The 27,903-nt window shown below is 37.8% G+C and overlaps 1 protein-coding gene across 5 annotated transcripts in view; it reads left to right on the forward strand.

Annotated features, from left to right (window-relative positions):
- The window catches only part of adcy2a (adenylate cyclase 2a), an 86,114-nt gene that overhangs the window by 29,117 nt on the left and 29,094 nt on the right, over window positions 1-27,903 (forward strand). For 4 of the 5 annotated variants that reach the window (XM_044207872.1, XM_044207874.1, XM_044207873.1 and 1 more), the window contains one exon: window positions 13,747-13,908. The exons of the other annotated variant lie outside the window; for it this stretch is intronic. In XM_044207872.1, the coding sequence (XP_044063807.1) occupies window positions 13,747-13,908 (162 nt within the window). The remainder of the gene's footprint in view (window positions 1-13,746; window positions 13,909-27,903) is intronic. 5 annotated transcript variants of the gene reach the window in all.

Raw genomic sequence — 27,903 nt, forward strand, 5'->3', positions numbered from 1 at the left:
AGTATAATAATATATTAATTATATAATGTTAGTATATTCATTATAATTTTGTATAATAGTATACTATTCGGTATGCCTACCGCTAGTATAATATTAATTACAGTTGGACAATACACGCAAAACCAACATTTATAATTTTTGTAGGTTTTGTTCCTTCATTAAATCCATGTACAAGAAAAATGGTTCACATTGCTGGTTTGTCTCTAATTTGTTAATGCTAAGTACTGACTTGTGTCAATTTTTATAACCATTCATGCATAATAATAAGTTCAACATTTGAAAATTTACTGTAGCACGCCTTTTTTTTATGTCCCGCCCCATCTCCCCCATGATTAGTCGGTTTATGAAATATGACATTCATGAGAACATCGACTTTATGAAAGGTTAAACATGTTTCAACAAAAGGCACCTGATATAGCTAAATAGACAGCTAGCTAAACCCAAACCTTACTTATCTTATCCCTATTGACTTCTGTCTTACCACTTCAGCATAATCAAAGTGGGCCGACGATGCATCTCTCTCGCTCTTGTTTTTGTATAATGGATTTCTCCTGGTGCTCCCGATGGCCAGTCCGACTATGTAAGAGTCTGAATGATCTTTTCTTTTGAAAACTTAATCGATAGTTTGTTTCATTGTCACCAAAGGGCCCAGCGAGAGCACTTACAGACCGGACACAGGTACACACACACAAACATAGGAAGGTGAGTCCCCACAATGTGACTGTGTAAGGGAGGGAGGCGAAGTAAAAGTCAGTTAATTAAGTGCTCTCTGTGCTATAGCAAGGAGGTAGCCATGAGAAGTAGGGTAATGAAACAGTGACTAGAGGGAGAGTGTCATGTTCTCCCACCGCCTCACCTGTCATGTATAGCCCTAAGCTCATTAAGCATGATGGCTTTTGTTCCATGTCATTCATACAATGTTGTTATTGCTAATCAGTGGATGAAAATGTTGCTGCCCATAGTCACACTTTAAAAATCCATAGGCTATTTAATGTGAGCATTAAAGAAACAAATAAATACAAAACAATTAAACATAAAATACTGATAACTAAAGGAGTTATAGATAAGTTGCTAAGATACCAGCATGTACAGTAATGCGCTTTAAATAACTGACTTAAACATCTGAATAATTAACAATGTGGCCTCTCCTGTTTGGGGTAAAAAACAGGTTTGAAATGTAATAAGAAGAGAGAACAAAAGAAAAATGGGACACACAGAGAGATGGAGACAGAGGATGAATGCATAAATGATTTTTAAATCTAAAGATCTCTCTGTGTCTGAGCATTTCTTCTTTATTGCTTCCATACTCATATACAGTGATAGGGTTGTGGTTCAGTTGTAGCATACCATTTTAATGAAATGTACTGGAAACATTATGTATGAATTTTCCCGCTCTCCTCTTTGTGGTTTTTGCCTCGTTTAAATTTTGTGTTCAAACCATAGACTGTATAAAATATGGACGTAGTCTCGGTGACGTCACCCATAGGTTTCTGAAGAGCCAGTGTGAAGCTAGGTGTGGTGGCTCAGGCTGACGCCATCTTGGCAGTGCCTGACTACGCCAGCTCCCAGCTAATCCAAAAATGGGCAAAGACGTGGCACGTGGGTGGAGATGTGGTGGGCCTAATGAAGCCTGGTTGCTGAAACCAGCCACCTGTGAGGCACCCACCTGTCACTCAAAGCGGCCACATCCTTAATTATACATAACTTTAAGCCTTAATATAATTTAGGTGAATTAAAATTGGAGCCAGCCTCAAGTGGCCATTTGAGGAACTGCAGTTTTTGGAACTTCTGAGTTGGCTTCATTTTTCAGCCTTTGCCGCTTGGTTCTAACACACACAAACATATACACTTTCACACACTTGCAGACAAGTGTGTAGTCACAAGTGGCTGTTACAAGTGGATGGTAAAAATTTGTTCCCTTGGATCAACTGTGTCAACTGTCCTGTTAGTATGACCTATTTTGCAAGGTCACACAAATAAAATTTGCTATTTTTTTTGACAGAGACAGAATTTGATAGACTATGGAAAAGAAGTCATGAAAATCCTATGAAATACTTGTTGAGATGCCCATCAAGGGCTCTTCAAATGAACAATTTCTCCCAAAGTGGCAGTCGTGGCTCTGTAGAGTTTCTACATGACATGAAGACCATGGAATGGAAGGAATGATAATGACATACTTAAAAGAAAAAAATGAGAAGTAGGGTAAAGGGTTGACATTATTAAAGTGCATTGAAAAAGCTTCATCTTTCATATATGATAGTGGTTTGTTATGCAGGATGTGATCATCATGCTTCTCCCAAAGCAGATCTACATATGTTATTTCAGTCGATGAGAAAATATGCTTTATTCCCCCACTGATTATCAAGCCTTTTAAGATAATCTTACTTTCTTGTTCTTTGTAAGTCTAAGTCACCTGGCCATCATAAGAAAAGGGTTACATCAAACATTTATTGACAGACTCTACTCCTGTAGACTCTACACTGCATACAATTTTAATTTTATTCATAACAGAAGAACACTTGCAACCACTGCACAAGGATTTTTCTCCAGTGCCATGCATCTTTTTCTATAGACCACCACAAGTTAGTGTTGAAAGTCTCATTCAGTATTTGTGCAGCGATCATTCAAGATAGAAAATGTGGTTTAGATGATGATTACTGCGACATGGCCAGTTTCTCCATTTTTCATATCTCAAACATTTTTCTGTTCATAGCAATGATAGCATTTTTTCATCCTTTAATTAGTTTGTGCTGTTTTTTTGTTTTGTTTTTGTTTTTCAATAAGTAACAGAAAATTTTTGAATAACTAAAATACAGTTTTTATTTTTTTTTGCCTTGGGTTACTGGGATTATTATTTCCATAGTCAATTGTCCATAACAGGGACTGACCTTCACTGTTAATGAATGCCATCTAATATAATCCTCAGAAGCACACAAAGCATCTATTAAATATGTTGCTTCCCTTCTTAGAAATGCAAACATCAGTAAACAGCGAAATATAACAGCATATATTGAATTTATGCGTTGTGTAAAGTTAGTTATCATTTCATAAATCTGAGGCAGAGAATAGGCTGGAAGAGTAGTTGTGGGGTGGCAGAGGTAGGGGGAAAGGCAATGATATGAAAGAGCATTACCACTGAAGCACCACGACATAGGATGGGAAAACATATAGTACATATTGAAGTTTAGATTATGCTGTAATTGATAATAGTGGTTGTCAAGTGGTATAGAAGGGTGAATTTAAAAGGTTAAAGTGTCCAGTGTCTACAGATAAAATCACAGCAGCATCTCACAGTGATAACTAGTCATTAATGGAGACCTAAAATTACACCAAAAGTACATGTAGGTAAACTGTTTATTTAATTAAAAATCTGCTGACAAGAGTAGTAGACCACATGTGGCCTAATATAATACTTTTAAGGCAAGGCGAGGCCAGTGATATGCAGTGTGATATGGAGGCTCAGTGCTGCCACTGCTTTAATAAGCTTTCCTTATATCTTGCCCTTTTCTTTCCTCTGTAACACATTGTTGAATTTTACTACCTTAGACTGGCTAATGTGTATTCTTTACAGATTTACTAGGACATGTTTTATGTTGTCAGTTACCATTGCCAAAACTGTTCTAGTAGTTTAGGTGTTTAGTTTAGTGGTTTTTACATGAAGGTATTACTTCACAGTATCAGTTCACACTACCTTTCACAGGGTAAGAAACAGTGGCTTAAAACAAATAGTGGACAAACTGTAGTTTCCTCCTACTGCCAAACTCAAATTATACTGCAGCATCATTCTATTGGAAGTATCCCTTCCCCTCCTTTATTCTTTTTATGTCGGTGCAGATTAGTTTCCACAAAGCCCTTGCACACTAACAAGCTAACTGGATTCTTCACTGCAGGAAATACCATGACTTGTGTAGCTTCAATTACTTGAGTCCAGATGTCACTTAAAATTTGATATATTTCAATTACATTTCTGCTCTGGTTTAGACAAAACTAGTTTTCCTTCATATGGTTTTTAATCCAGTGGCATGAAGCAGCTTCCCCACATACGGGACATAGTCAGCTGTCAAAATAAGTATATTACTTGTGTTGACATCCTCAGAGAGAGACAGCGAGACAGTAAGAGATCAAGAGATATATACATTACAAACTGCACTGTCAATACACACAGGTAAATGAAATAGCACAGAGGCTCCAAATATTCCCTCAGCTGTATTGTGCTCATCATCCCCACTCTCCCAGAGTTAGTTTGTATACAGTACACTTTCCATTTTCAAACCTGAAATCAATTGGATGCTTATCCTCTCCCCACAAAGCCCTCTATGTTTGCTGACGGTGGGGAGATGGGCTTATCTGTATAGTCCAGCCTCTACCCGTCACTGAGAGATGTCTGGACCCTGCCTCATCTCCTCCTTTCCTTCTCTGTTTTTTTTTTCGAGCCCTCCCCGTCACACACATGCACAGATGCACTCCCACACTCCTCTTTGAGCATACAGCCAGCCTCTTTAGGCTTTAGGACAGAAGAGGTGGGGAAAGGGGAGTTAGGGTGTAGGAAGAGGCCTGCCTGGTTGGAATAAAGAAAGAAAGAGAAGAGGGTAGATGGCAAAAATAGGACAGGAACTACTAATAGAAAAGAGGGAAATAGAGGGGGTGATACAAGGAGGCAGAGAGATGCAGGATAACATGTAAAGAGGAGAAGTAATTAAGCCATTTTCCTATATCACGTTGGAGTTTTGATTGTAGGAAAATGGAAAATTATATATTTTAAACACCTTGATTTATCTCAGGAATCAAGGTCAACCTGCCCAGACTGATTGTAGTAATTGCTTTGGCTGAATGTTTCTTATCTACTGCATTTAATTCTGCATCTTCACTATAAATGAATGAATCTGTCTTTTTACTCAGATTTAGTATAGCTGGAAATGAAAAGAGCATATCTGTCTTTTTTAGGGTTAAATACCAGACACACACAACACATGCTCACATAGACACACACACACGCTCCACATTGTAAATCCAGCCTGTAAACTAATCTCTGCCACAGACAGTAGACTAAAAGCCTGATGTAATCTGAAACCCCATCTCTATAATTTGTTTTGTGAGCCCTCCTCAGTGTCATTATCAAGGAATTGATTCATGGGGCAGAAGCAGAGTTTACTGTACCATGATGGACTGCAAAAAAGCCCTGTCCACTTAACTGTCAGAGAGGTGTTCTTATGTGCTTACCTTAACCATACTGAAGGAAGCTCCTTGCTGTTTTATTGCTGAATCAAGTACCAAGTATGTAGGAGAACTCAGCAGGTGTCTTTCCCCCTGCAGCCTCTTCATTATGCTTGGTACTACACTCATCAGTAGCAGCATTGGATTTCAGAGCATTAATTTAGAAAAAAAGGCTTTCTGTAGTCTAAGCAAATTATGTTGTTGTGCTAGATATTTGCCAGCAATTAGCAGCTCTCTCTTGTATTATGAAGTAAGTTAATACTTATTCTTATTGTTCTTCTGACATAGTGAATAAAAAACACTTTTCTTAAAGGGACAGTTCACCCCAAAATCAAAAATACATATATTTACTCTTACCTGTGGTACTGTTTATCCATCTAGATTGTTTTGTTGTGAGCTGTTGAGTTTTGGAGATATCGGCCTTAGAGATGTCTGCCCTTTTTTTGAATATAATGGGACTAGATGGCACTCAGCTTGTGGTGCTCAAAGCGGCAATAAAATACATTTTGGCAATGTCTCTTTACAGAAATCATGACCTGGTTACTCAAGATAATCCACAGATTTGTTGTGAGCAGTTTCATGTAGGAACTATTTTCTTTCTGCCGATAGTTCCTACATGAAACTGCTCACAACAAGGTCTGTGAAAAATCTAAATGATCTGGTGCTTGTAGGTTCACATTCACTGAATTGTTTACCAGATTCTTTCAGTTTGAGTCCTGTAACCTTACATTGGTGGTGTTGGGATTTACAGTGGTTGAAGGGGGGCACCCACTTGTGTAGATGCGATCAGTTAATATCAGAATTATCAAAGATAATCATAAATAACTTTAATGAATAAAGTCTTCGGGGGCACCACTCTCCTTAAAGAGAAATGATAACCAATTAATTGATTGAGTCTCATAAAATACACTAAACTATCAATTTGGAAAAAATCTAATTCTAAAAAGAGTAATAATTAAATTAATAACTATAACCAAATTACCAGTTGATACCTAGTAGGTTGAAGGATTTGGAGTTCAACATAGAAGAGGTTGGCAAATTACTCTTGCGAAACATTAAAGAAGCCAGCATACATTATTCACATGTATTTATTTATTAGATAAACAAAGCAAAAACACACAATGTGAAGACTAACTGTAAAAACACCAAACTACAGAACACAGGGTGTGTGTGTGTGTGTGTGTGTGTGTGTGTGTGTGTGTGTGTGCGCGTGTAGGTTTGGGTGTGCGCCAAAAGGAATGTGTGTATATTTCTTTGTTCTGCCTCTGTATGTCTTGCGTGCACGAGCATGAATCCATGTGGTCAGAAACACAGGAACATGTGAAGCAGGAGCTTTAAAGTTACTCTCCGTTGGGTGTGGTTGTCTTTAAGGGCCAAACTAGAGGTGTATATGTATGATCTGTTTAGCATAACGGTGCCAAGTTTAAAGGAGTTAGTTAGCATGCAAAGACTCTGTCTGTGTGGAACATAACAAACTAACTTCAACTTAGTAGTGTGGCTGAGAACTACGGTTACAGTAATAACCTCACATTAACCATGGAGAAGATCACAACAATAAAACCTCAATGAAAACACATCAGTAACGTTACAACAAAAGTTAAACAGTCCTTTGCTTAGCTATATACACTGTTACTCTGTGCTATACCCAGTTGTTACGTTACTCGTCAGTGGGAGGGAAAGAGAAGTGGCTTTGGTGCTGCGGTTAGCTGGTGGGCAGTCTGTTGTAGACAGCCAAGCTGGGAAGAATTGTGGTTCCGCTGTGGAAGCATCTTTAGCTGTGCAGTGTCCGCTTGTAGAGATCGGAGGAAGCCGGTTGCTCCACCTGTGGTTGTCCTTACAGAGTTAACAGCTTGGTGCTTTGTGCTTCTTAAAGTTAGCTAAAGGGTTAGTTAATGGATTCCAGGAGAAAGAGACAGAAGAAATGATCGCTGACCTTTTTATTGACCTGGTGACAGGTCAGACTGGCCACTGCTGCGTTCAATAGCTCTCAGGATTGTGGGATAAAAGAGAATGCAGTCTCCTAACAAAAGTTCAGTTAACAATCACCCAAATTAATTCATCTGTAGAGTCCCAACAGTGGCTTTTTTAGTTTTTTCACCCTGCATCTGAACTCATCTATCATTTTAAGATTCTGGATTTATTATGTTTTAGAGCATTTCTGGCTCTGCAGGGATTTGGCAAGGTAAAAACAAGAAGCTGGCTGAAGAAAACTGCTGCCACTTTGATACATTTGCCATAATGCAAAAACACCACAGCCACCCTAGTAATTAAAGGCTGTTCTGACCCAGAAACAGGAATACTGCAAACAATACTGTGTTTGCACCATCTCTCACCACTCTCTGGACTCTTCCATTCCCTACCTGTCCACTAGTCACCCCTGTTTAGTTTTCTCACCTCTGCTAATCACCTGACACACCTCTCCAGAGCTGTTTGTAGTTTTGTCATTTGCTCCTCTCTATAAATAGATGACTAGTCACCCTCCTTTTTTCACCAGATTGTTAATGTTGGTACATGACAATTGCTTTCCTGCCATTTCTGCCTACTTTTCTATTCCTGCAACCCTTCCTCAGTAAACTGCCTCAAAAACGTTGCATTTATGAATTTGGATCCTAACTCCTATTGCTAGTATTACTGAACCGTGACATTGTAAGAATAAAATAAGACTGTGCCCAATGAAAGCTTGGTTAGGCAGTGGCACAGAGAGATTAGAAACAATTTTTTCCTAGGTTGCGGTAATGCAATTCCAATTTTTAAGAGACCTACACACAGGAACACAGACAGGAAGAGTGCAAATGAATGAAACTTAATATTTACTTTTGCTTTCAGTACCATAGTCCACTGAGACACTCATGTTGTTTCATAATGTTCTTCTAGTTTGTCCTTCAGCTTCTCAACAGTTGGTTGCCTCTAAACCTAGACCAGCAGCTATGTATAGGGTTAGAGTAAAAAGAAAGCTGCCCACTTAGGGTGGCTCATTAGACTGCTCTTCACCTCACTTTAAAGGATTTAGTATATTTGCCATTGTTGCATGTGCAAAGCCAGCAAGAGATGCAAATGCAAGTGCAGTGCCATTTTTGTTGGGCTCAAATCTGTTGCACCACCACTGCTTGGTTTAAAAAAACAAAAAACAGAACAGACTCTTTTCTCTGGATACTCAAAATAATAATTTCTGTCACGCAGAAGGGATTATTATGGGGAGCTATTGGTTTATGCAGTCATGTAAACAGCTTAAATAGAAGTGAAAATGGAAATGCCAGACTGCAGATCTATAAAGATAAGCTCCACTGATTGTGAAAAAGAGACAGTTGTTGCAAAGGTTGGGCTGAGAAGATGTACAATTTGGTGGTCAGAGTTCCGCCATGACCAATAAGAGAAATTGGTGGCACAATGTCAAAGCAGCATTGACCTCTGTCAGCCCAGAGAGACCAGTCATTACAGACTTTATTTCATGGTCAGATATTCAAGGCGACACCAAGAAGCTGGATCCTGTGTGCTAGCTAATCATTGTGTGCTTGTGCCCACGGTCAGGGAACATCAGAGGTTACTCCCCTTGAGAAATGGTTGGCTTATATAATTAAAGGCTGTCTCATTAATACTGTTCCACAGAGAAAAGGAGGCATAGACCTGGCAATGTTAAAAGCAATTACAGGTGGTACACCAAGCTAGCCATACCTTTCTTGTGTGCAGAAAACAAATCATATATCGGCTAATTCATTCCTTTTGAGAAAAATTTAAAACACTTGTAAAGCCTTTATATGTCTTAGGGCGATGTATATATTTGTGTTGTCATGATACTGTAATTTCAAACTTTGATACAATACCTTGAAGAATGTCGATATTCAATAACAATGTTTGATAACACTGGAAAAAATGTATACATTATTGAGGGCATACAATTTTTGATTTTTATTGAAGACATGAGAGGGAGGGAGAGGGGTGGGCTTGAGCGACTCAGCAACTGTCTATCACTCCCCAGGGCTCACGTTCACTGTGTACGTTCAGTGAACGAATCACTAAACATGCACCGTTCCCTTGCAGTGAAAGGACCTGAGACAGCCACCTGTTTTTTTTCATATTGCAGGTTTCACCATGCATTGTAAACTACGAAAGGTGGTGAGATTTAAAAAAATAAAAAATAAAAATTGAGGGATTGTCAAACGTAACCTCATTTTAAATGTATTTGAAATATAATGAGTACGGATGCAGCAATTTTGTTTATGCACTCTATGATACTATCCCATCTCTCATATTGTGTTACAACTTGGTCTCAGGCAAGCAACACAACAATGCAACCACTCCATAAACTATATATACAAACACTGAAGGTACTGGATAAAAAATCAAATTCTATAAATCCTTATAGCTGATTTCTTTTCAAAACAGTAACCTTAACTGTGTATATGTGTACGCGTGGCACTGCGCGCAATAATATTAAATGTTAGCCTATGCATATAATATCAGTCTAGATAATGTCATATCTGGATTGTAGTCCAAGACCAATGTTGTTGAATCATTACAGCTAAATGTTAGCAACCTGAATCAGCTGTGTATTTGCTGTTTTGAACACACCCTATTCCTCCTGCAAACAAATGACTTGAATCACTCACTCAGTGAGTAGGGGTGTCAATATTCAATTTGACTTTCGATTTTAAGGTCACGATTCGATTTTCAATTTAAACTTTTTATTCAGCCAAGATGGCTATCCCATTGTTAGCCTATCGAGTCTTGATTTGTAAAGATCAGCAGATCATTTGTTTTATGCCCTGACAACTGTCATATACATTTTCAGATTCTACAAGCGTGATATAACCACCATGTTTTTTGGGGGGAATGTACCACACTAAGGTCATATGGTCAAATTTAAATAATTTAGTTAAAATGTAATAACAATAACTTATTTCACTAGTCAATTGGGAACAAACTGTTACAACACAAAAACAAAAAGAAGAGTCACTAGATGGCAGAAGGGTACTTTACAGCAACAGTTTGACTTTACTCACCTGTAAAAAGCCACCAGCCCCCATTTAAGGAAGGTGGCCTTGTGGTTAACCTGAACCCCAATATGTTACGTAGAGTAGCGGGTTTGTTGTGGGAATTGAGTCGCTGCTGGTGCCAGCACGTTACCACAGTCACAGACAAGTGTTTGCTATCAGGTGTAGTTAAGTTACTTTAGTCATTCACATTTAATTATTTAAATATATATTTTTTGGGGCATCAGAAAATGTTTTGAGTTCAAGGGCTGAGAAAGAATGTTAACACATTGTTAACACTGTGCTACATTACAGAGAAATACAAAACCATAATAATGAGCCTTTTAAAATACAAATTTTACAAGCGCATGCACAAAGCGAGCCACCTGTTAACAACAGTGCTAACGGAAAAAGCGGTAATGCATCTGAATATGTCAGAACAACCAGACTGAACATTTTGTTAATTTATTTCAACACAGTATAACATCGTCCCTCCCCTCCAACTTTTCCCTGGCTAGCAACAAACATAGGCTAGCATGATAAAATAAACCTTAACTGATACTTAGCCTACGGATAGTTCTAACAGTTAATATACATTTACAGTCTTCAACAAATAAATATTACCTTCAAAACAGAAAACACTTCCGTTTTGTATTTTTTACTTACCAAGTGAAAAATCAGTTTTCCTACTGTAGCTCTGGCACAACTGATCAGATCGGGCTGATTTTCGGCTCCGGACTCAGTAATGGTGTGTACTTCGTGTCCCAAGGCACCGCGCTGAAGAGACTGATAGGCTGAGCCGGTCCTGAGGAAAGTCCTATCCATGGTCTGCAGCTACAACTGAAGCGGTGTGCCATGCTCACATTAATGTATAAAGAGAATTGGACCTCACAGGATTTTCCTGACTTCTGTGTTACAAGAGAAAAGGTCTGTGTTGCAACCGTCCCCCTGATCCTTTCGTCCCGGCCCTAACGACAAGGCCCAGCTCCCGAAAGGAGTTTGAGGTTGTTTTTTTTCTGCGACTAACTGACCGATGAAAACTTGGTCGACTAAGACTATTCTCATTGACTAACAGTTTGGTCGAGTATTGGCGGGTAGCCCTAATTATTTTGTATCAAATTAATAACACATAAACGATACTTCATGCACAGCAGCTTTAAACATGGACTGCCACAATAAAAAGGACATTTGTACCATGGTTGTTACCACAAAATCTCTGTTTTTAATAAGCAGTTTGACATTGTGTCCTGCTTTGTAAAGACCTCAGGTAATAACAGCAGCAACCGTCACTACAACTACAGCTCATCTAGGCATGAAGATTTGTCAAATGCTTTTCTTAACGTAGGAAATAATTGTAAATACCTTTCATTGTCAGTCACAGATGGTGGCAATCAGAATCAGAAATACTTTATTGATCCCAGAGGGGAAACTCTTTTGTTACAGTAGCTCACTATCACATCAGTGCACACAGGAATAGAAGTACTAAGCAAAAATATAATACACTATAATACAGGTCAGATAAATTAAGTACCAAGTGGGTATAAGTATAAAATTAAAATAAGTGTGAAGTGCAAAGTGGGTTTACCGGTTGATGATAATAATACGGTATAAAGTAATAGTGCATGAACAGTCAAGTTAAGTGTAGCTTATTAAGATTATAATCTACTGTTAGTTGTGATGAACAGCAATTTCAAGGCTCTTGACATTCAGCACAGTATTATTGAAGTGTTGGTGTTTGGAACAGACTTGGCTGGCATGCTTTATTCGAAAATATGATGCACTTCTGTGACAATAAGCTTTTTTTTTGTAGCTCTTGAGATACATTAAGAAACACTGCATCATTCCTGCAGAATAGCCTTCAAATACAATGTCACCAAATATTTACCCCCCACAGTAGATTCAGAGCCCTATCTTGTCGTTAGTTGAGTAAAGCACTTTGTATTAAGTGTCAAGTATTAATATTTTGATTGTGCTCAATGTATCAAGGAAACAATTGATATGGTGCTGTTTTTTAAGAAATGGCTGGTACCATCTTCTCCATTTCAGCCAAACTACACTTTATGTAATCTTAAAAATAATGGTTTATGTTTTAAGATCCCTTTTGTTGCAGTTGATTTGTTTAAAAACTTGAAAGATGGACCAACTGAAGGTATGAGGGGATACCTAACATAATCTTTATTAAAAGGGATTATTTTTGTTCTGATTCCTTCTTCGTCCCCATGGTGCAGTAAATTACTGGCAAAGGATTGCACCTGTTCTCCTATATCAAGGTGCTACTGGCATTTTATGAAAAGTTTGTACTGTAGTGGCCAGTATGGGACATCCACCATCAGCATGATGGATGTGATACAGCTTGAATGATGCCATATATAAATTGTATTATGATCAATAGAACAATAAATGTGACCTTAACATATACATAGAGTATAAACGTGTGTCATTGATTTTGAAGATGATAAAGGTGGTGATGATGATGATGATTGCTATTGTACAGGGGAGATTTTTAGTATTACGTCATCTTATTGTCTAAATTCACTATCAGTGGTTTAAACTGTAGAATATCATGGTTGTATTTTTTCTGTAAGTCGTTTTGTTTTAACATGTCCATGTGTTGTTAAACAATTTGAGAAAATAAGGAATCTGCAAGAGATGATTATGCTAATTGGTAAATATGTCCTACTATTTTCTGTTGTGAAGCAGCTGGACGTCTGCAAATGCAAAGCATTTTCTTAAATGCAACAGACCATCCTTTGATATTTGCTACTCTTTGCATTCACTACCATAGTTAGCCATTAAGAAAGTAGCAGTGTAGAACGGCATGTTAGTCACCCAAACAGAGGAGGTACTGTTTTTCTAATTTTCAGTCGCTCTCCCTCCCTTGAGCTTTTCTTTCCTCTTTCCATCTCACAGCCCCCTACACCCTAACCCCTGCTTTCCCACTGGCCGTGCAAATAACCCAAGAAAGGTTAACTGGCACCTGGCTGCAGCCTGTGAGAACACTGGCCTCTTTCTATCCATGCACGACAGCAGATGAGCTGCTTTAACCCTGCAGCAGAAGGCATATTTACTGTGTGTGTGTGTGTATAGCTTGGGTAAAAAGGGAAGCACTACATGCTACATTAGAGGTGTCAGGTTTGAAGTGTGAGAGCTGATTGTTCCCTCTTCTGCTCCCTGCAATCAAGGGAGCTTAGGTAAGCTGAAGATGCCAAGAATGTTATAATGGATCGACTGTTTAGTGCACAACATTGATATATGTGTAATGGCACAAATATATGTTCCTTCCTTTTTCTTTCTGTAAAAATAAGGCCTGCCCGGGGAGGTCTTTGATATCGAAGACCTACCCGAGCTGATGTAGCTGTGCATAAATAAACTTCACTTTAGCAAGCAGTTTTGGTGTTTTTTAGACTTGGTGGGTCATGCTCTTTCTTTCCCCACAGGACTGTCAACAATATTTTATTTCCGTCTGTATTTCGTTTTCTTGTGCGTCCATCGCTCTCTTTCTCATTCTCTCTTTTCCGGTTTCCTCGGCAGGTGTGTCATAAGTGTGTCTCTTTCTCCACAGGTGTCATTCTTCCTGTTCATTGTGTTTGTGGTTTACACCATGCTGCCGTTCTCTATGCGGGACGCCATCATCGCCAGTGTCCTGACCTCCACCTCTCACACCATTGTGTTGAGTGTCTGCCTGTCCACCACAGCTGATCACATGGAACCCGTAGTGTGGCAGGTAAGGTGATCAAACATAAGTGTGGGTTAATGGTAAGAGACTATCCACAAAATATGGACACACCTCTGTGTACTTGAACTCAAAACAATTAATTTATTAATTAATCAGAATCAGAAATACTTTATTGATCCCAAAGGGGAAACTCTTTTGTTACAGCAGCTCACTATCACATCAGTGCACACAGGAATAGAAGTACTAAGCAAAAAATATAATACACAATCTGTATTAATTTGTGACTTGACTAGTGTATAATTGAGTGTCACAACAGAAAAATACTTCACAGCATATACAAAAGGACTAAAGGAGTAATGTTTAAAGGAATGCTTAAAGAATAATTTTGGATATTTTCAACCTGGGTTTTCTTTCCATATATTGCCATAAGTTGTACTCAAAATTGTGTCTCACTTCCCTGTAGAGGTTTACGTACCTCCATTTCCCACGGGACACTGCTTTCAAATATACACTGAAGGGGCTCACTGTACTTTAAGCAAACAAACACACATGAAACTGTTTCATACTCTGCAAACAGGCATCCTGCTGCCAACAACAGAAGATATACAGTAAGTTTTTTTATCAGGGGTCTTATAAAACATTATAAACATACTCTATATGGCACTGTAAGAAAATCTGCTTTTTAAAACCTTGTAATCTTCACTTTTTGGGGGCATTTTGCCTTTATTAGACAGTGACAGCTGTTGATAGTGTCAGGAAAGGTAGGAGACAGAGAGGGGATGACATGTAGCAAAGGGTTGGAATCGAACCCAGGTATGGACTCAGCCTTAATGGTACGCGCTCTACCAGGGTGCCCCTAACCTTAAATATTGTAAGACATAGCTACACTATATCCTGCTCTAGCCATACTTCATGGGAAGCGTAACAACTGTTGTTGTTTTTTTGTTTGTTTGTTTTATTATCCAGATGGAATCTTAATGGAATTGTTTTTCCTTTCCAGACATTTAATGTTTCCCCATCCTGCTCACAAAATGAGCATTTCTGGTGATTTTAACTATACAGTCTGTATTTTAACAAACAAACAAATGTGACCTTTAGACTAAAACTAATTTAGCATAGCAGGTGAGCTATTGAAATTCTAATGTGGTTTTTATACTTTATTAAAAGGTCACCCTCTTTCCAGCAGTATTGCTGTTACAAGCGCAAAATGTTCAGGCAGCTGGCATATGCTGGGAAAGACGAAGAAATAACAATATCAGGAAACTTATTATGTGGTTAATGCAGACTTTAATTAATTTGAGCTTATTCAAACCTGATTCCAAAAGTCAGTGAGTGCCAATACACCTTTGGCTAATTCCAGCTAATTCATAAAGGAAACAACGTTAATTTAACAAGCATGTTACAAAAGCCACATCTCACTGATAATCATAGATTTCAAAGACCAGGAAACAATGTAACATTTCAGAGCCAAATCACAAAGGGCATTTCTAGCATACAAAGAGTTCTAGTAATTATTATTTTACCATGTCTTCATCTCATTGACTTCCTGCATGTAAATTGCTCTTCTCTATGCCTGACTGTGGCTACACAATAAAGAATTTATCATAAATGGTTATTCATCTTAATGGTACAATTTTTTATCATACAGTAGGACTGCCACTCTAAGATTATTTGCAGGCATCACTAAAGGATTGATACCCTGTGTTCAGCAGTCCAGCCTTTGGAAAAATTGCTGGTTGAGCTTTTAAAGCCTCTCTAAGCATGAGGACAACAATAACCAATCTCTCTTGAATAAATCAAAAGGATCATTTATAGTGTCTATTCAAAAGACATATTGTCCTTCAGATAACAGGAAAACATCTTTTGTGCTCCTTTTTAAAAATAATTCTTCATAGACTTACAAAATAATGCACATAATGACAATAAATATAGACCATTTGTGCAAGCTCTATCCTAGTACTCAATAATGATTTTTGTGCCTGTATCTTCATGTCTCTGCATTCCCTACTCTTAAACCTTTACAAACATTCTCTATTGCCTCTATGAACTCTGCTGTGATGGACTGGTATTTGGTCTCAGCCTACTTTTCTTTCATGTGTAACTGTAGCATGGACATACTGGCATCTGGGCAGCCTGGGGCTGTATGCTGCATGGTCACTATCTGCCAGTTCCTCTTGTGCATCAGGTCAGTTTGCCTGTCAGCACAATTCCAGTGGAAAATCTGCTAGATAGGAGTGTCCTTTAAGATAATCTCCCTTGTAAAAATTTTGGATAGCATAAGTCAAGTCAAAAACAAAAAAACTGTTGTTCGGAAATATGAATTACTTCCTAATTGAATTATATGGACATTAATTAATTATGCTATTTCCATTATTAAAATATGTCTTAGCAAAACAAAATTGCTAAATAGGCCAGTGTTGTTGTCTGTAACAACTGAATAACACTTCTAGGAAAGTGTGATGGACAGTGTGACAGACAAATACTAAGCCCGAAAGAGAACAAAATCAAAACAGAAATATCGAAGGAAAGTCAAGACAGTGGAAATAACAAAACAAAAATAACAGTGATGACCAAAGTTAAGGAACAGACAACATACATGGAAAGGGAAAAGTATCTTATTCAGATCATTTTTGCAAAAGTATGCAAAAAAAAAAAACATTGAAAGGGCTCTTGCTTTTCCTTAACTAGTGCTCCTAAAATAATATATATGTATCTGGATTTTAGAGTTGTAGAAATGCTTAAGCATGATAGGTAGTATATACACTTGAATGTTTGAAGTTGGAAAATGTGATCAAGGATATAGAGAGACTGTGAATGAATGCAAAGAGGAGGAGAAAAGCAAAACTATTTTTTTAATCGGACTGAATCGAAATAAAGGATGTGATGCCTTTTGATTACACCTGCTAATGAAGATTATTGTATTGTTAATGCCTTTATTTTTTCTGTGAGCGTCAATGTGTGTGTGTCAAGTTACAAAGGCTTTGTTGGAAGGAGACAGATTGCTGCTCAATCGGTAGTCAAGATGGCATGCCGGGCTAGCATGACATTGCCAAGGAACGAAATGCCCACTAGTAAACACAGACTCCGCCAAATCCTGGCTGCTCTGTGTTTTGTTATCAGTATTTTATTTGTTGTCAGTGACAATGATGTTGTTTTCTCTCAGTTTGTTGACTATGCTTTGGGCCAAGTCTGTATTTGTGGTTGTAATGGCAGGGGATGAATGAGGCATAATTTATTATGGTACAAATACAGTATGTGTGTACAGTATGTGGAGTCAAGCGAACAGTGCCTTCACATGTGTCCACATTTTATGTTTTAAATACATTTTAAAACAATCACCATCATGAAAAATACATTCTCCAAACCCAGGTTAGAAATGGTTGCATTTTATGATTTTGTATATTTTGTAAGTGTCAGTAGTTTTAGGCCACTTGGCGGCACAGAATTCCTTAAACGGCCCCTTTTGTAGGAAGTGGAAGACTGTCCCATGCATGTCCTGCCTGCAGCCTGCACATATATTTCTAAAAGACAGAAGTCAGAGCATTAAGGCATTTAAACACCACTTTCGAAAAGGTTGGTGAAATTTTCAAAGCTCAATAAATTGCTTTTTTTTTTTTACAGTTTGACATTGATGATACTTGGTCTTCCTTCTATACAGGATTTTTAAAGGTACAATTATGAAATGATTCAAGCTCTCTTCATTTTTGCACATGTCACTGGTGCTATATAACTCCCATCGTTTTGTTCTGTGACCACATGGATACATTCATGCGCCATGGAAACAGCACCCTGAGTGGCTTGTTCTTCTTTCTGGGGCATATTGGATCCAATAACCTGATGCTTACTCACCTCAACACTTAGTAGTGGAGTTCTGGTTCTCATTATATAATGCCATTTTCCAATAGCAGCTGGGAAGATCAAGTAAAAGGTAGATTGGTAGATTTAGGTTGATCTGTCCCTACAGGGCTTGGAATCTAGATTTTTCACATCACCAGCCAAAATTGCTACCAGATATTAATGATACTGGTCACTCAGAATTTCTGTGATGCAAACCAGATTATACGTCACTGCATCCATGTTATCAGACTTTTTTGTAAAAATTAAAAACCTAATGATAATAAACCATTTCACTGGTATCCAAAAACCACATTGCAAGCTGCATTGGTATTAAGTACAACTGTGGCTCTTTATTTCAGTTTTTTATTTTACAAAAACAAATGAGTAACTTTTATTAGGTCTATATTATATTAAGGGTTTTATTGATAACATTTTTATGTAGACAGATATTTAAAAAACAATAATGCATTCACAGAGCTTTTAGAAAGGTGCAGAATAAAAGTATCACTTTTCCTAAAAAAAACAACCCAATAATTATGATTGTGAATTAATCATTTTAAAATTTTTGACGGGTCCAAAATGAATGTTTATTTCTGTGTAAGATGTCTGACGTTCTAACAAGGTTTGTGAGCCAATAGTATAATACGTTAAGTACTGACGTTAGCACATATTAGCTATTTTAGCTAATGTAGATGCGTATCAGAGGGGATTTAGAAGTGGGACAGGGTCTGACCTAACTAATGGCCCGGGGCCAGTACAAGTTTATGCAGTAATCATTTTGCCGGACTGGTCCATTTAAGAAAAGACGGTCGCTCTTCTTTAAGAACAGAGTGGATGTCAGTCAATATATTACCAATGTGGCATGTTGAAGGTAAATTAAAGTTCAGAACCACTGTAAATCTGCTCATTATAGTGTTTACACCCAAAACCTGACTGTTATTGAGGGTGTCATCTCATATAGCAGTCTAATGTTAGCCCTATTATGAGACACTTTGCTGAGTTACTTGTGGATAGCTAGCCACGTAGCCAGCTGCATTGAGATCAACAGCTTTGGTACTCTGAAAATACTGACATGATCATACAGTCATCCTTTCTCCCCGTAGGCATTGTTGCTGTGTGGCGCTGAGCTGTTTTTTATAATCTGAGATTTGTTTTCAAAAAAAAAAAAACACTTTGTCAACTATTTCTCTAGCTGTCTGTCTAATGTTGAGCACTGTGGGTTATGTGAATATTTACCTAATGTCTTATAATGTAAGGATGATTACTGAAATGAAATGATGGGGGGAAAAGGGTTACCTAAAGCTAGCTAGCCATACCCTTAGATTACCATAGATAATGTTACATGGAACGCCACCGCACAAAGTAACCTAAATCTATAGCTAATGTATAGCTATATGTTAAAATGAATTCATTACTCTATCACGAAAGATTCATCACTTGATATGACTGAGTCTGTCTGAGTCTCACTCCACTCGACCATGAAATATTCAGGTCGTGCAACGAACTGGCAACCACTGGAATGGAATGGAAAGGGGAGAGGGAGAGTGTGTCATCTAGTGGCTGGATGTTATCAATGCTATCAATAGTGCCTTTAATTAAACCAGTGCATGATCAGCAGCTTAATGGCATTTTTTTCCTATTTGTGATAAAATACTGTAAAGTGAAGTTTCACTTACTAGCTTTTTTCGGAACTTTCAACCATATCCCACAGCCTTCCAAAGCAATTAAACTGGGTCTAAAAACAAGCCACTCACTTACAGATCACCATGCGGAATTAAAAACTCTTATTTTCTTTTTCTCCCTACCTTTCTTTTCATTTTTAATCCACATAATCTTCCTTCCTCTTCTCCTGATTTTACTAACCCCAGGTATCCATTTATTTTAACTAACTTGCCTTACTGAGAGAACAGTAATCAGTATCTATGTTGGTATAATACTTCTCATGCAACCAAGCAGTATTTCTATTATATCATAACACTATGTTAATTTAGATTGTAGGAATAGGATGATAAGTATTATGGCGTGAGAGCACTTTAGACATGCAGTAACATGCACAATTTAATTTAGTCTTAAGTCACTTTTACCCATCCTAAATTACATTAACTGTAGTAATATTAAACAAACTGAAATGCAGTAGCCTGGGTAAGGTAATGCAATGTATCTTCTAATTGGACACATTTGCAATCTGTCTTTCTGAACAGTAAACACTAATAAATCAGCTGTTATCTGAAACAAGTTTGATGCAAGTGCATACTGGACTATATGTTTCATCACAGTTAGCCTGGCATTTTGGCCTGCTCTCTGTAACTTTCACAGCAGTGTAATATGAATAGGTGAGATGTACCAAATATACATCTGCATTAACATACTACTATGCAAAGAGGCATGGGCACATCACCCCTGTGCTTGATTGATTCTAAAATTGTATTGCTAATTTTTAAGGCCTTAAACGGCCTTGCTCCTAAATACATCTCTGATTTGTTGACCTGGTATGTACCCTCTAGCCCATTAAGGTCCACGGATGGATCCAGGTCAGGGTTTGTGACAAAGGGTGATCAGTCTTTTGCCATTAGAGCCCACAAACTATGGAACTCTCTGCCTACTGAACTAAGACACACTAAGTCTCTAGCTCTTCTTTTAAATCGCTTATTAAAACATTTCTCTTTGTATTTTTTATTTATACTGTTTTTATTCCTATTTATTTGATCTAATTTATTTTATTGTCCTTACTGTCCTTTGTGCTTATGTCCTTTGGCCTTATTCTCATTTTATCAGCCTTTTTTGGTTTTATTTCCTTTTGTAAAGCACTTATTTACGTTGTTAAGCAAAATGCTATATAAATAAAGTTTATTATTATTATGCAAGTGTTGCATGAATCTGAGACAACTTTGTCAGTGATTTGCGCCATGCAAAGGCATAAATGCTCAACATATGTATTGTAATATAACAATTTTAACATAACTCCCACACTTAAAATTAAAACCCACCCTTGATGAAATAGGACGTAAATGGTCATTATTAAATGATCTTTCTTAATCTTCAGCTCTCAAAGGTTGATATATCCCTCCGGCGCTGAGACATACAACGCAGTGATACTATAGTCACTGATGCAAATTAACTGCTAATGTTCAAAGGCATCTAAGTAATCTATCCCTAATCATTTTATGTAGCCTGATTTTATCTGTTCCTTTAGATTAGGCCTTGAATTTCCATTCTGTTGTAAGCCAAATTTGATCAGAAGCCATTTTCTTTGTGTGTTGACAAGGAGCAGGGAAGTGGTGAATCGTGCATTTCTATTATGTGTGCTGCTGTGAGTGAGTGAGATACAGTTCATAGAAACAAAAAAACATACACACATACATACTGTCCATATGTCCCTCTTTCCATGAGGAAAACTTTGGGTAGCATGCTGATGGCTTGTTATTTTTAACATGTACAGTAAGGCAGAAGCATGTTCACTGTGTGTGTTGTTACACTGGTGGGGCAATATGACAATATATATAGAGAGAGACTAATAAATTTGTCTACTGTGAGGAATTTTTGTCATACCGTTTCTACCATACTAGCGATCCCTTTAATATCAGTGTCTGTATTAGGTCGATGTGGGCAATGTTGCAAAACAATGAGCAGGACTGCTTTATTACAATATTGGATTTTTATATGATTTTTTTGCATCAATGTGATGAAGTACTTTAAATTGTCAATTATTTAATTTGCTGGATTTGTCAAAAACAGACATTTCTCAGTCAATAGGCCTGATTACTGGGCCATCATGGAAACAAAAGAAGGTCAGTTTCAAGTGAAACTAGGCAGGATAAACAGCAGACACTCACAATTCACAACTGAGAATGACTTCCGGATGGGAGCCAAAACGTCTTGATTCTGAAAACAGTGTCCAGATGACTACGACTGAAACCTTTTCTACAACATTTCTCAGTTGTTTTTCCTAGAAAATTAACTATATTATGAAATGTCCCAATATTACAATTTGAAACTATATATACGATCAGCGAAGATTTTATCCATATTGCCAACTCCTTGTGTACAGTATGTTTGTTTCTGTCTGTGTGCCTACTGTATATTTGTGTGTTTGTGTGTGCCTGTGTAAGTGTGTGTCAGATCGAGAGAATGCATGCATGCATTTTCCTCTTCTGTGTTTCTCTGGCAATATGCCAATATCGGTCCATCCCTATGTGTCGGGACAGGCTCAATCATACATCCTCCTTTTTAAATAAGAGCAGTGAGGTTGGGTGACAGGATGCTGTAAGTCTAATGTCTCAGAGGGTAACAACTGGACAGCAGCTATAAAACCTCTCCAGCTTTCTATGTAGCATTTGCCAAGATGAGGTTGACAGATTTGTAGCACTACAACATGCTGTTCAATCATATGGCAAATTGGCTAACATGGTTTTTGACTTTTTTACACTATCTGACTTTTTTTGGCCTACCTCTGGTTGACACTGAATGGAAGATTTTTTTCTGATGCTGTAATTTGTTCAGAGTGGTAGCAATAGCAATATCACTTTAAATGTATATGCTAAGGATATACAGTCCGTATATAGTATAAGTACCTATGAAGATTGTGTTTTTTCTAGAGCCAGAGACTTACAGTAGCACTCCAAAATTGGTCCCACCCCTGATATTTTGGGGTGTTGGGGTGGAAAAAATAATTTAGCCCTTAAAATGTCACAAATAATGAGAAATGTCCATGTTACCAAAGCCCAAGCTGTCTTCAAATTGCTTATTTTGTCTGACCAACAACTCAGAAATCCACAGGTAAATCCTTACATTTGTGATGCTGACCTGTTATTTTTACTGCACTTTGACTTGAATTGTGAATAAAATGCCTCTCTGAATGCATTTTCATTAGTTGCTTATAAAGTTGGGTATAAAGGTCACTGGTTCAGATACTGTAATCTGCTGGGAAGAAGATTAATGAGAAATTCTGTGCTGTCCCTGAAACAACTGCTGCTGTTTAGAAGCACTAACATCTTGGAGACTGCAAAACAAAAAGGCCAGTTGGTTTCATCTTAATACCTCTTGCTATCCTACCATCTGCTGATGATGTACACATGGGCTACATTTAGCCCATAAGTGTTTCAATAATGATTCCCTGCCTAACATTTTACAGCTCAAGACTGTATTAGTACTTTTTAGATGGTCTTTAACCATGCCAACGGCAACAAAAATGCTGTCTTTGTCTGCTTGCTTGGCTAAAACAGCTAAAACCCCTTGTGGACATTGTTGCTTAAGTACAGCGTGAAGGTCCTTTTAAAGGAATAGTTTGACATTTTGGGAAATACAGTTATTTGCTTTGTTCCCGAGAGTTGGATAAGAAAATTGATGCCACTCATGTCTGTAAAGTAATGTGAAGCTACCACCAGCAGCCAGAGTCTTCTCTGGTTGCCTGGCAACCTCACAGTGAGCTTCAGCTTGGTGCTGGTAGGCAAATTTTGCTACTTTTGTCAGGCAGGTGTCCTCGGACTTTCCCTCCTTTCCTCCTCACATGACTGCATGGTTGATGAGAAGTGGTAACAGGTGTGTGGATGGGTGGGGCAGTCAGGTAATTCATTTAATTCTCAGCAAGAAAGTGAATAAGCATATTTCCCAAAATGTCAAACTATTCCTTCAGAAGCACACACATGCATGCACATGGGCACATACACACACACATTCACATTCAGTAAGCATGCATTAGTGGAAACCAGTCTATCCTAACAGAGATTTGTAAATGGCAGGCATTAAATTTCCACACTTCTGTGCATTGTTCTAATGTGCATACAAGCTGCCCAGGGGGTGTCAAGTGAGAAGGACCCATGCTGACATCTCCACTTTGTCAAGTCCATTAAACTTACAGTGCTGGCTCATTGGAGCCTTAATGAACCAGCTCATTTATTGAAGAGGTGAAAGCCCACTGATGGGACCAGATTTATGTTCATGTAACATTTAGAAAAGTTAAATTAGACTTGTCCTTGCATGGAGTGTGTGCAACAGTGATAAATTGTTTCATTATAATATTGGTATATTTCTAAAACTATATTCTTCTCTATTACAAAAAGAGTGATCTGACAACTCAATGTACAAATATATTTAGTTTTTTAGTATTTCTACACAGCTCTGCTTTAGAGCTGTTGAATGCTCTTTAAGGATAAAACATGTATTATGCAACAATGGTGTCTTATTTCCAAGTCAATAACTTTTTAAATTAATGTATGTGTAGACCCTTGGAATATTCTTATTTTATCCAAACTGACTTGAAGCTGAGTGCCATGATTAGCTTTACAACAATTCTGAAAATGATTAATGTAAGTCGCCCACACTCTATTTAAGCTTTATCTGATAGCATTTCACATAAGGCTGTAGTGCAGTGTTGTTGTTGCATATTACATGTATTTGAGGAGACGTAGGGCTTCATTTGAATCCAAATGAAGGTTTTTACCTTTGCTGACTTTAACTTTCATTGGTTTCTCATTTCTGTTCTTTTTTATTTGAAAATCAAGCTTGGAGCAATTAGAAACTACATGTTTTCATTGAATGTCACCCAGGATTTAGGTTTCCCACTACACTTCTCTTTTGAGAATTGTGTATTTTATTTTTTGTTGACACAGTCACAGTTCCTCTTCAAATAAGACGGTAAACAGTGGTGTGAAAGTGTTTGCCCCCTTCCTGATTTCTTTTTTTTTTTCAGATCATCAAACAAATTTAAATATTAGACTAATATTTAAATGTGTTTGATGATGAAACATTTAAGTGTGACAAACATGCAAAAAAAATAAGAAATCAGGAAGGGGGCAAACACTTCTTCACGCCACATGTATATGTACAATGCAAGTTATTGGTGCTCATTTGTACTTATGGTAATTTCTGTTAAAGGGATCTTGAAAGCACATCTGCTGGATCATCTGTTGCCAACAGGTCATTAAAAAAAAGATTCAGCTTCACACTGATCTTAGATAGTTGTCTTCCTCTACACATGGTAGTGTCATAACAGCCTCTGATTTAGATAATCCTAGAATTCACCAGCTCAAAGCCCCTTAGAGGCCATCTACACCTGACCCTGCTGTTATCTGTAATTGGGTAGCAGTGAGGTACGGATGATTCATAGCCAGCCGATTCACACAGCTGACCTTTTGAGGTGGTATGGATCACTGTCTTGTCTTACAGATGTCAGCAAATAGAGTAGCCCCAGGTGTAACTGAATGTAATCTGTTGAGCAGTTCAAAAACTTTATACACAAAGGCAACTGTTTACAACTTTTGTTTTTGTGATATGATGACCCACTGGATGAGTGGTTTGTCAAAACATATTAAAATGGGTTATGTTTATTCTTTTTGGAAAAATCAGACTCCAGTTTTTGCAGCCTAAAAAAAGATAAACTCCAAAAGGGAAATGCACCCCATACATCTTTGCATTCTGGTGTCAAGTATGGTCACTTAAAGGAAATCTTATGTGTCCATAGGAAGCAATGAATCAATCATAGTGAACTTGCTTCTTAAGCAGTGACTAAGTTGTCCGTCTACTGAACGCTAGACTCCTTTTCAACACTTCACCCCACCAGCTGCAAAGAAGTAGTTATTTACATCTAATGTAGGTTGTGAGGACTACAAAATTGCAAACAGGTACTTCTAGCTGATGGCTTGGGCTCATTTTTAATTGACAGGTTCACAAAGAGAAAATTAATGGGTTGCTGAATGGATTTTCAATTAAATATGATGATGCTTTAGTTATTTAAAGCGGGATTATAAAATATTGCTTACAATATATGGGCTGTGGAAAACCCTTTTATTAAGCAGCATACAAAGGCTCCAGTAAATCTTCTTGTGCCTGCTTTCAGTCATTTGGTGTACTTGTCGGAACCCTATTATCTCAACACTATTCTGTAGCACAAAGTTCAGACTGTTTTGTCAGACTTTCTATGGAAAATAAACAGTCATGAACTAAACCAGGCTTGTAAATGCAATGCCTTTAATTTGGGATAAAATAACTCAGGTTATGTGTCTTTCAGTGTTTGGAAATGTGCAGAGAGGAGATAATACATTCAGTGGACACCAAGAGGGACATCTGTCACAAATATAGTGAATAAATGTGATCATAAACCCAGCCAGCAGACCACACTCATGCACATGGCCTCTGCCCCTGATGTTTGCTTTTGTCAAATATAAAGGAGAGGCAGGTACATTGCTTGTGTATTCACAGCGTTTACTACATTCATCTGATATATATTTAGAACAGCATGTGTGTCGGAACATACAAATCAGATCCTGTTTTCTCAGTAAGGATACTGTATACATCTGTACTCTTAATCATGAGTTTATTATTGGTTATGAATTGTTTTATAGGTATTGCACACTCTAGGTCCTTGTTATGAAACCGTTATTGAACTGTGCTGATGAGTAATGGTTGTCTTTTTATTAAAGATACATCAGCAGGAAGTGTCATGTCTTTACTGATGAGGGAAACTGTGTTGGCACTGACACTGCCAGCATATGTGCAGATTGTCGAGGTACTCATAAGAATAGTATCATACTGTATGTGTTTTGTGTGTATTTGTACCTGGATTTGTCTGGCTTGCAGCTCTGGAATAGATAGACTAAATAGTTTTACAGTGTAAAAAGAAAGATTTATTCATGTAGATTTTCAGTTTTAAAAAGTCTGATATAAATCACAATGTACTACCCTGGATGTCTACTGTCAGTCAACTGATAGGAGTACATAAAGTAAACAATTCACAAACTTTTGTGAGCTGAAAAATACATGAGGTGAGAAGTTTTGTACTTTTGTTTTTTGTTTGAATATTGTTACCGAAATAAAATGTTTGTTCTTTGTACGAAAGGCTAAGGGTTATTCCCCTGGTGCTGTAATGTAAATCTGTTGGGCACATTTACATCAGAAAAGAGGGTCACCATATAAGGTCACCATTATGCTGGAAAGAAAGACAGAGACTGCTAGTGAAAGTAAAATTGGTGAGAATGAGACAAGGAAGGCAAACGAGGGAATAGAAATGGGACTGTGTATGAAAGATTGTGAAGGAGAGGGAGAAAATATTTTTTTAAATGCAACGGGAGAGAACCATTAAATTGTCCATTTGCTTTAAATTGCAAAATATTGAGCTCAAGGTTATTAGGTCTCCTGGGTCTTTATACATTCACCTGTTATCACTGGTCCACATCCTATCATAATAGTTCATCTAATGGAGCTTTCCTTGTAGTGCTGGCATGGGGGGATGCATGAAATGTGAATGAAAATAAAGTACTGTTTAGAAATGAAAAATAAACAGAATATGCTTCACTTCTCACAGATTGCAATTTGTACCCTGTGGGTATAGTGAAGAGCTTTGGTTTGAGTCATATTTAACACAACAGTTTGTAGTTTTGTATTCTCTGCTGTTATAGTGGGATATTGACTGAAAAAGGGGGCAGTGTACGTGATGAGTTCCACACATGCAGGAGCAATACAATGCACTGTTATCTTGATTGTCGTTGGTTGTCAACTTTTTCTATTCATCCGTCCAGTTATGGTAAATCACTGAACATGACACAGCATGACTTGTTTGTAAGCATCACATACAGTATGTGCCATGAAGACATCATTGATTCTCCTTTTATCTGTTGAATGAAGAGTGAGTCTAGTGCCCGACGATATAAATACAAGACTAAAAGATTACAGCAATACTTGTAGTCCTGTGAGGCTGTAATGCTATGTACACACTGGCAAACAAAACTGTTTAATGTATGAAAAATGGAGACATGTTTGCTAATATTCTAGATCCTTAAAACTAGTGGTGCAGAAAATGTTACATTTGGCCTGAGGGTAATGTCAGAGAAAAAGTCAGGAAGAGGAGAGATCTCCCTCTGTAAAGTTTTGATCTTAGGACATATCAGGCTCAGCTTTATTTTGCCAGACTTACCTTGCGCTCACACCAGAAGCTTTGTGAGCTACAAAAGTGGCCGGCAGTCATTCATTTTCAGTGGGAGCTAGCGATGAGAGGCGTCTGACGTCATGGCAGCAGCAAGCAGCGCGATGCCAAAGACCAGAACGACGAGTGGAGTGGAGCTGAACTTGCAAAGTATCAGCGATACACTTAAGCAGCAACCAGTTGCAGATCAGGATTTGATTTTCTTCCCCCTGTAAACGTCTCCCTATGTACTACAGTTCCTAGAAAATATTTGTTCCATACTGACAAATGGTCAGTGACAATGGAGGAGA

This window comes from Siniperca chuatsi, linkage group LG9 (assembly GCF_020085105.1).
Source record: "Siniperca chuatsi isolate FFG_IHB_CAS linkage group LG9, ASM2008510v1, whole genome shotgun sequence".
In the NCBI taxonomy this organism is placed as follows: domain Eukaryota; kingdom Metazoa; phylum Chordata; class Actinopteri; order Centrarchiformes; family Sinipercidae; genus Siniperca; species Siniperca chuatsi.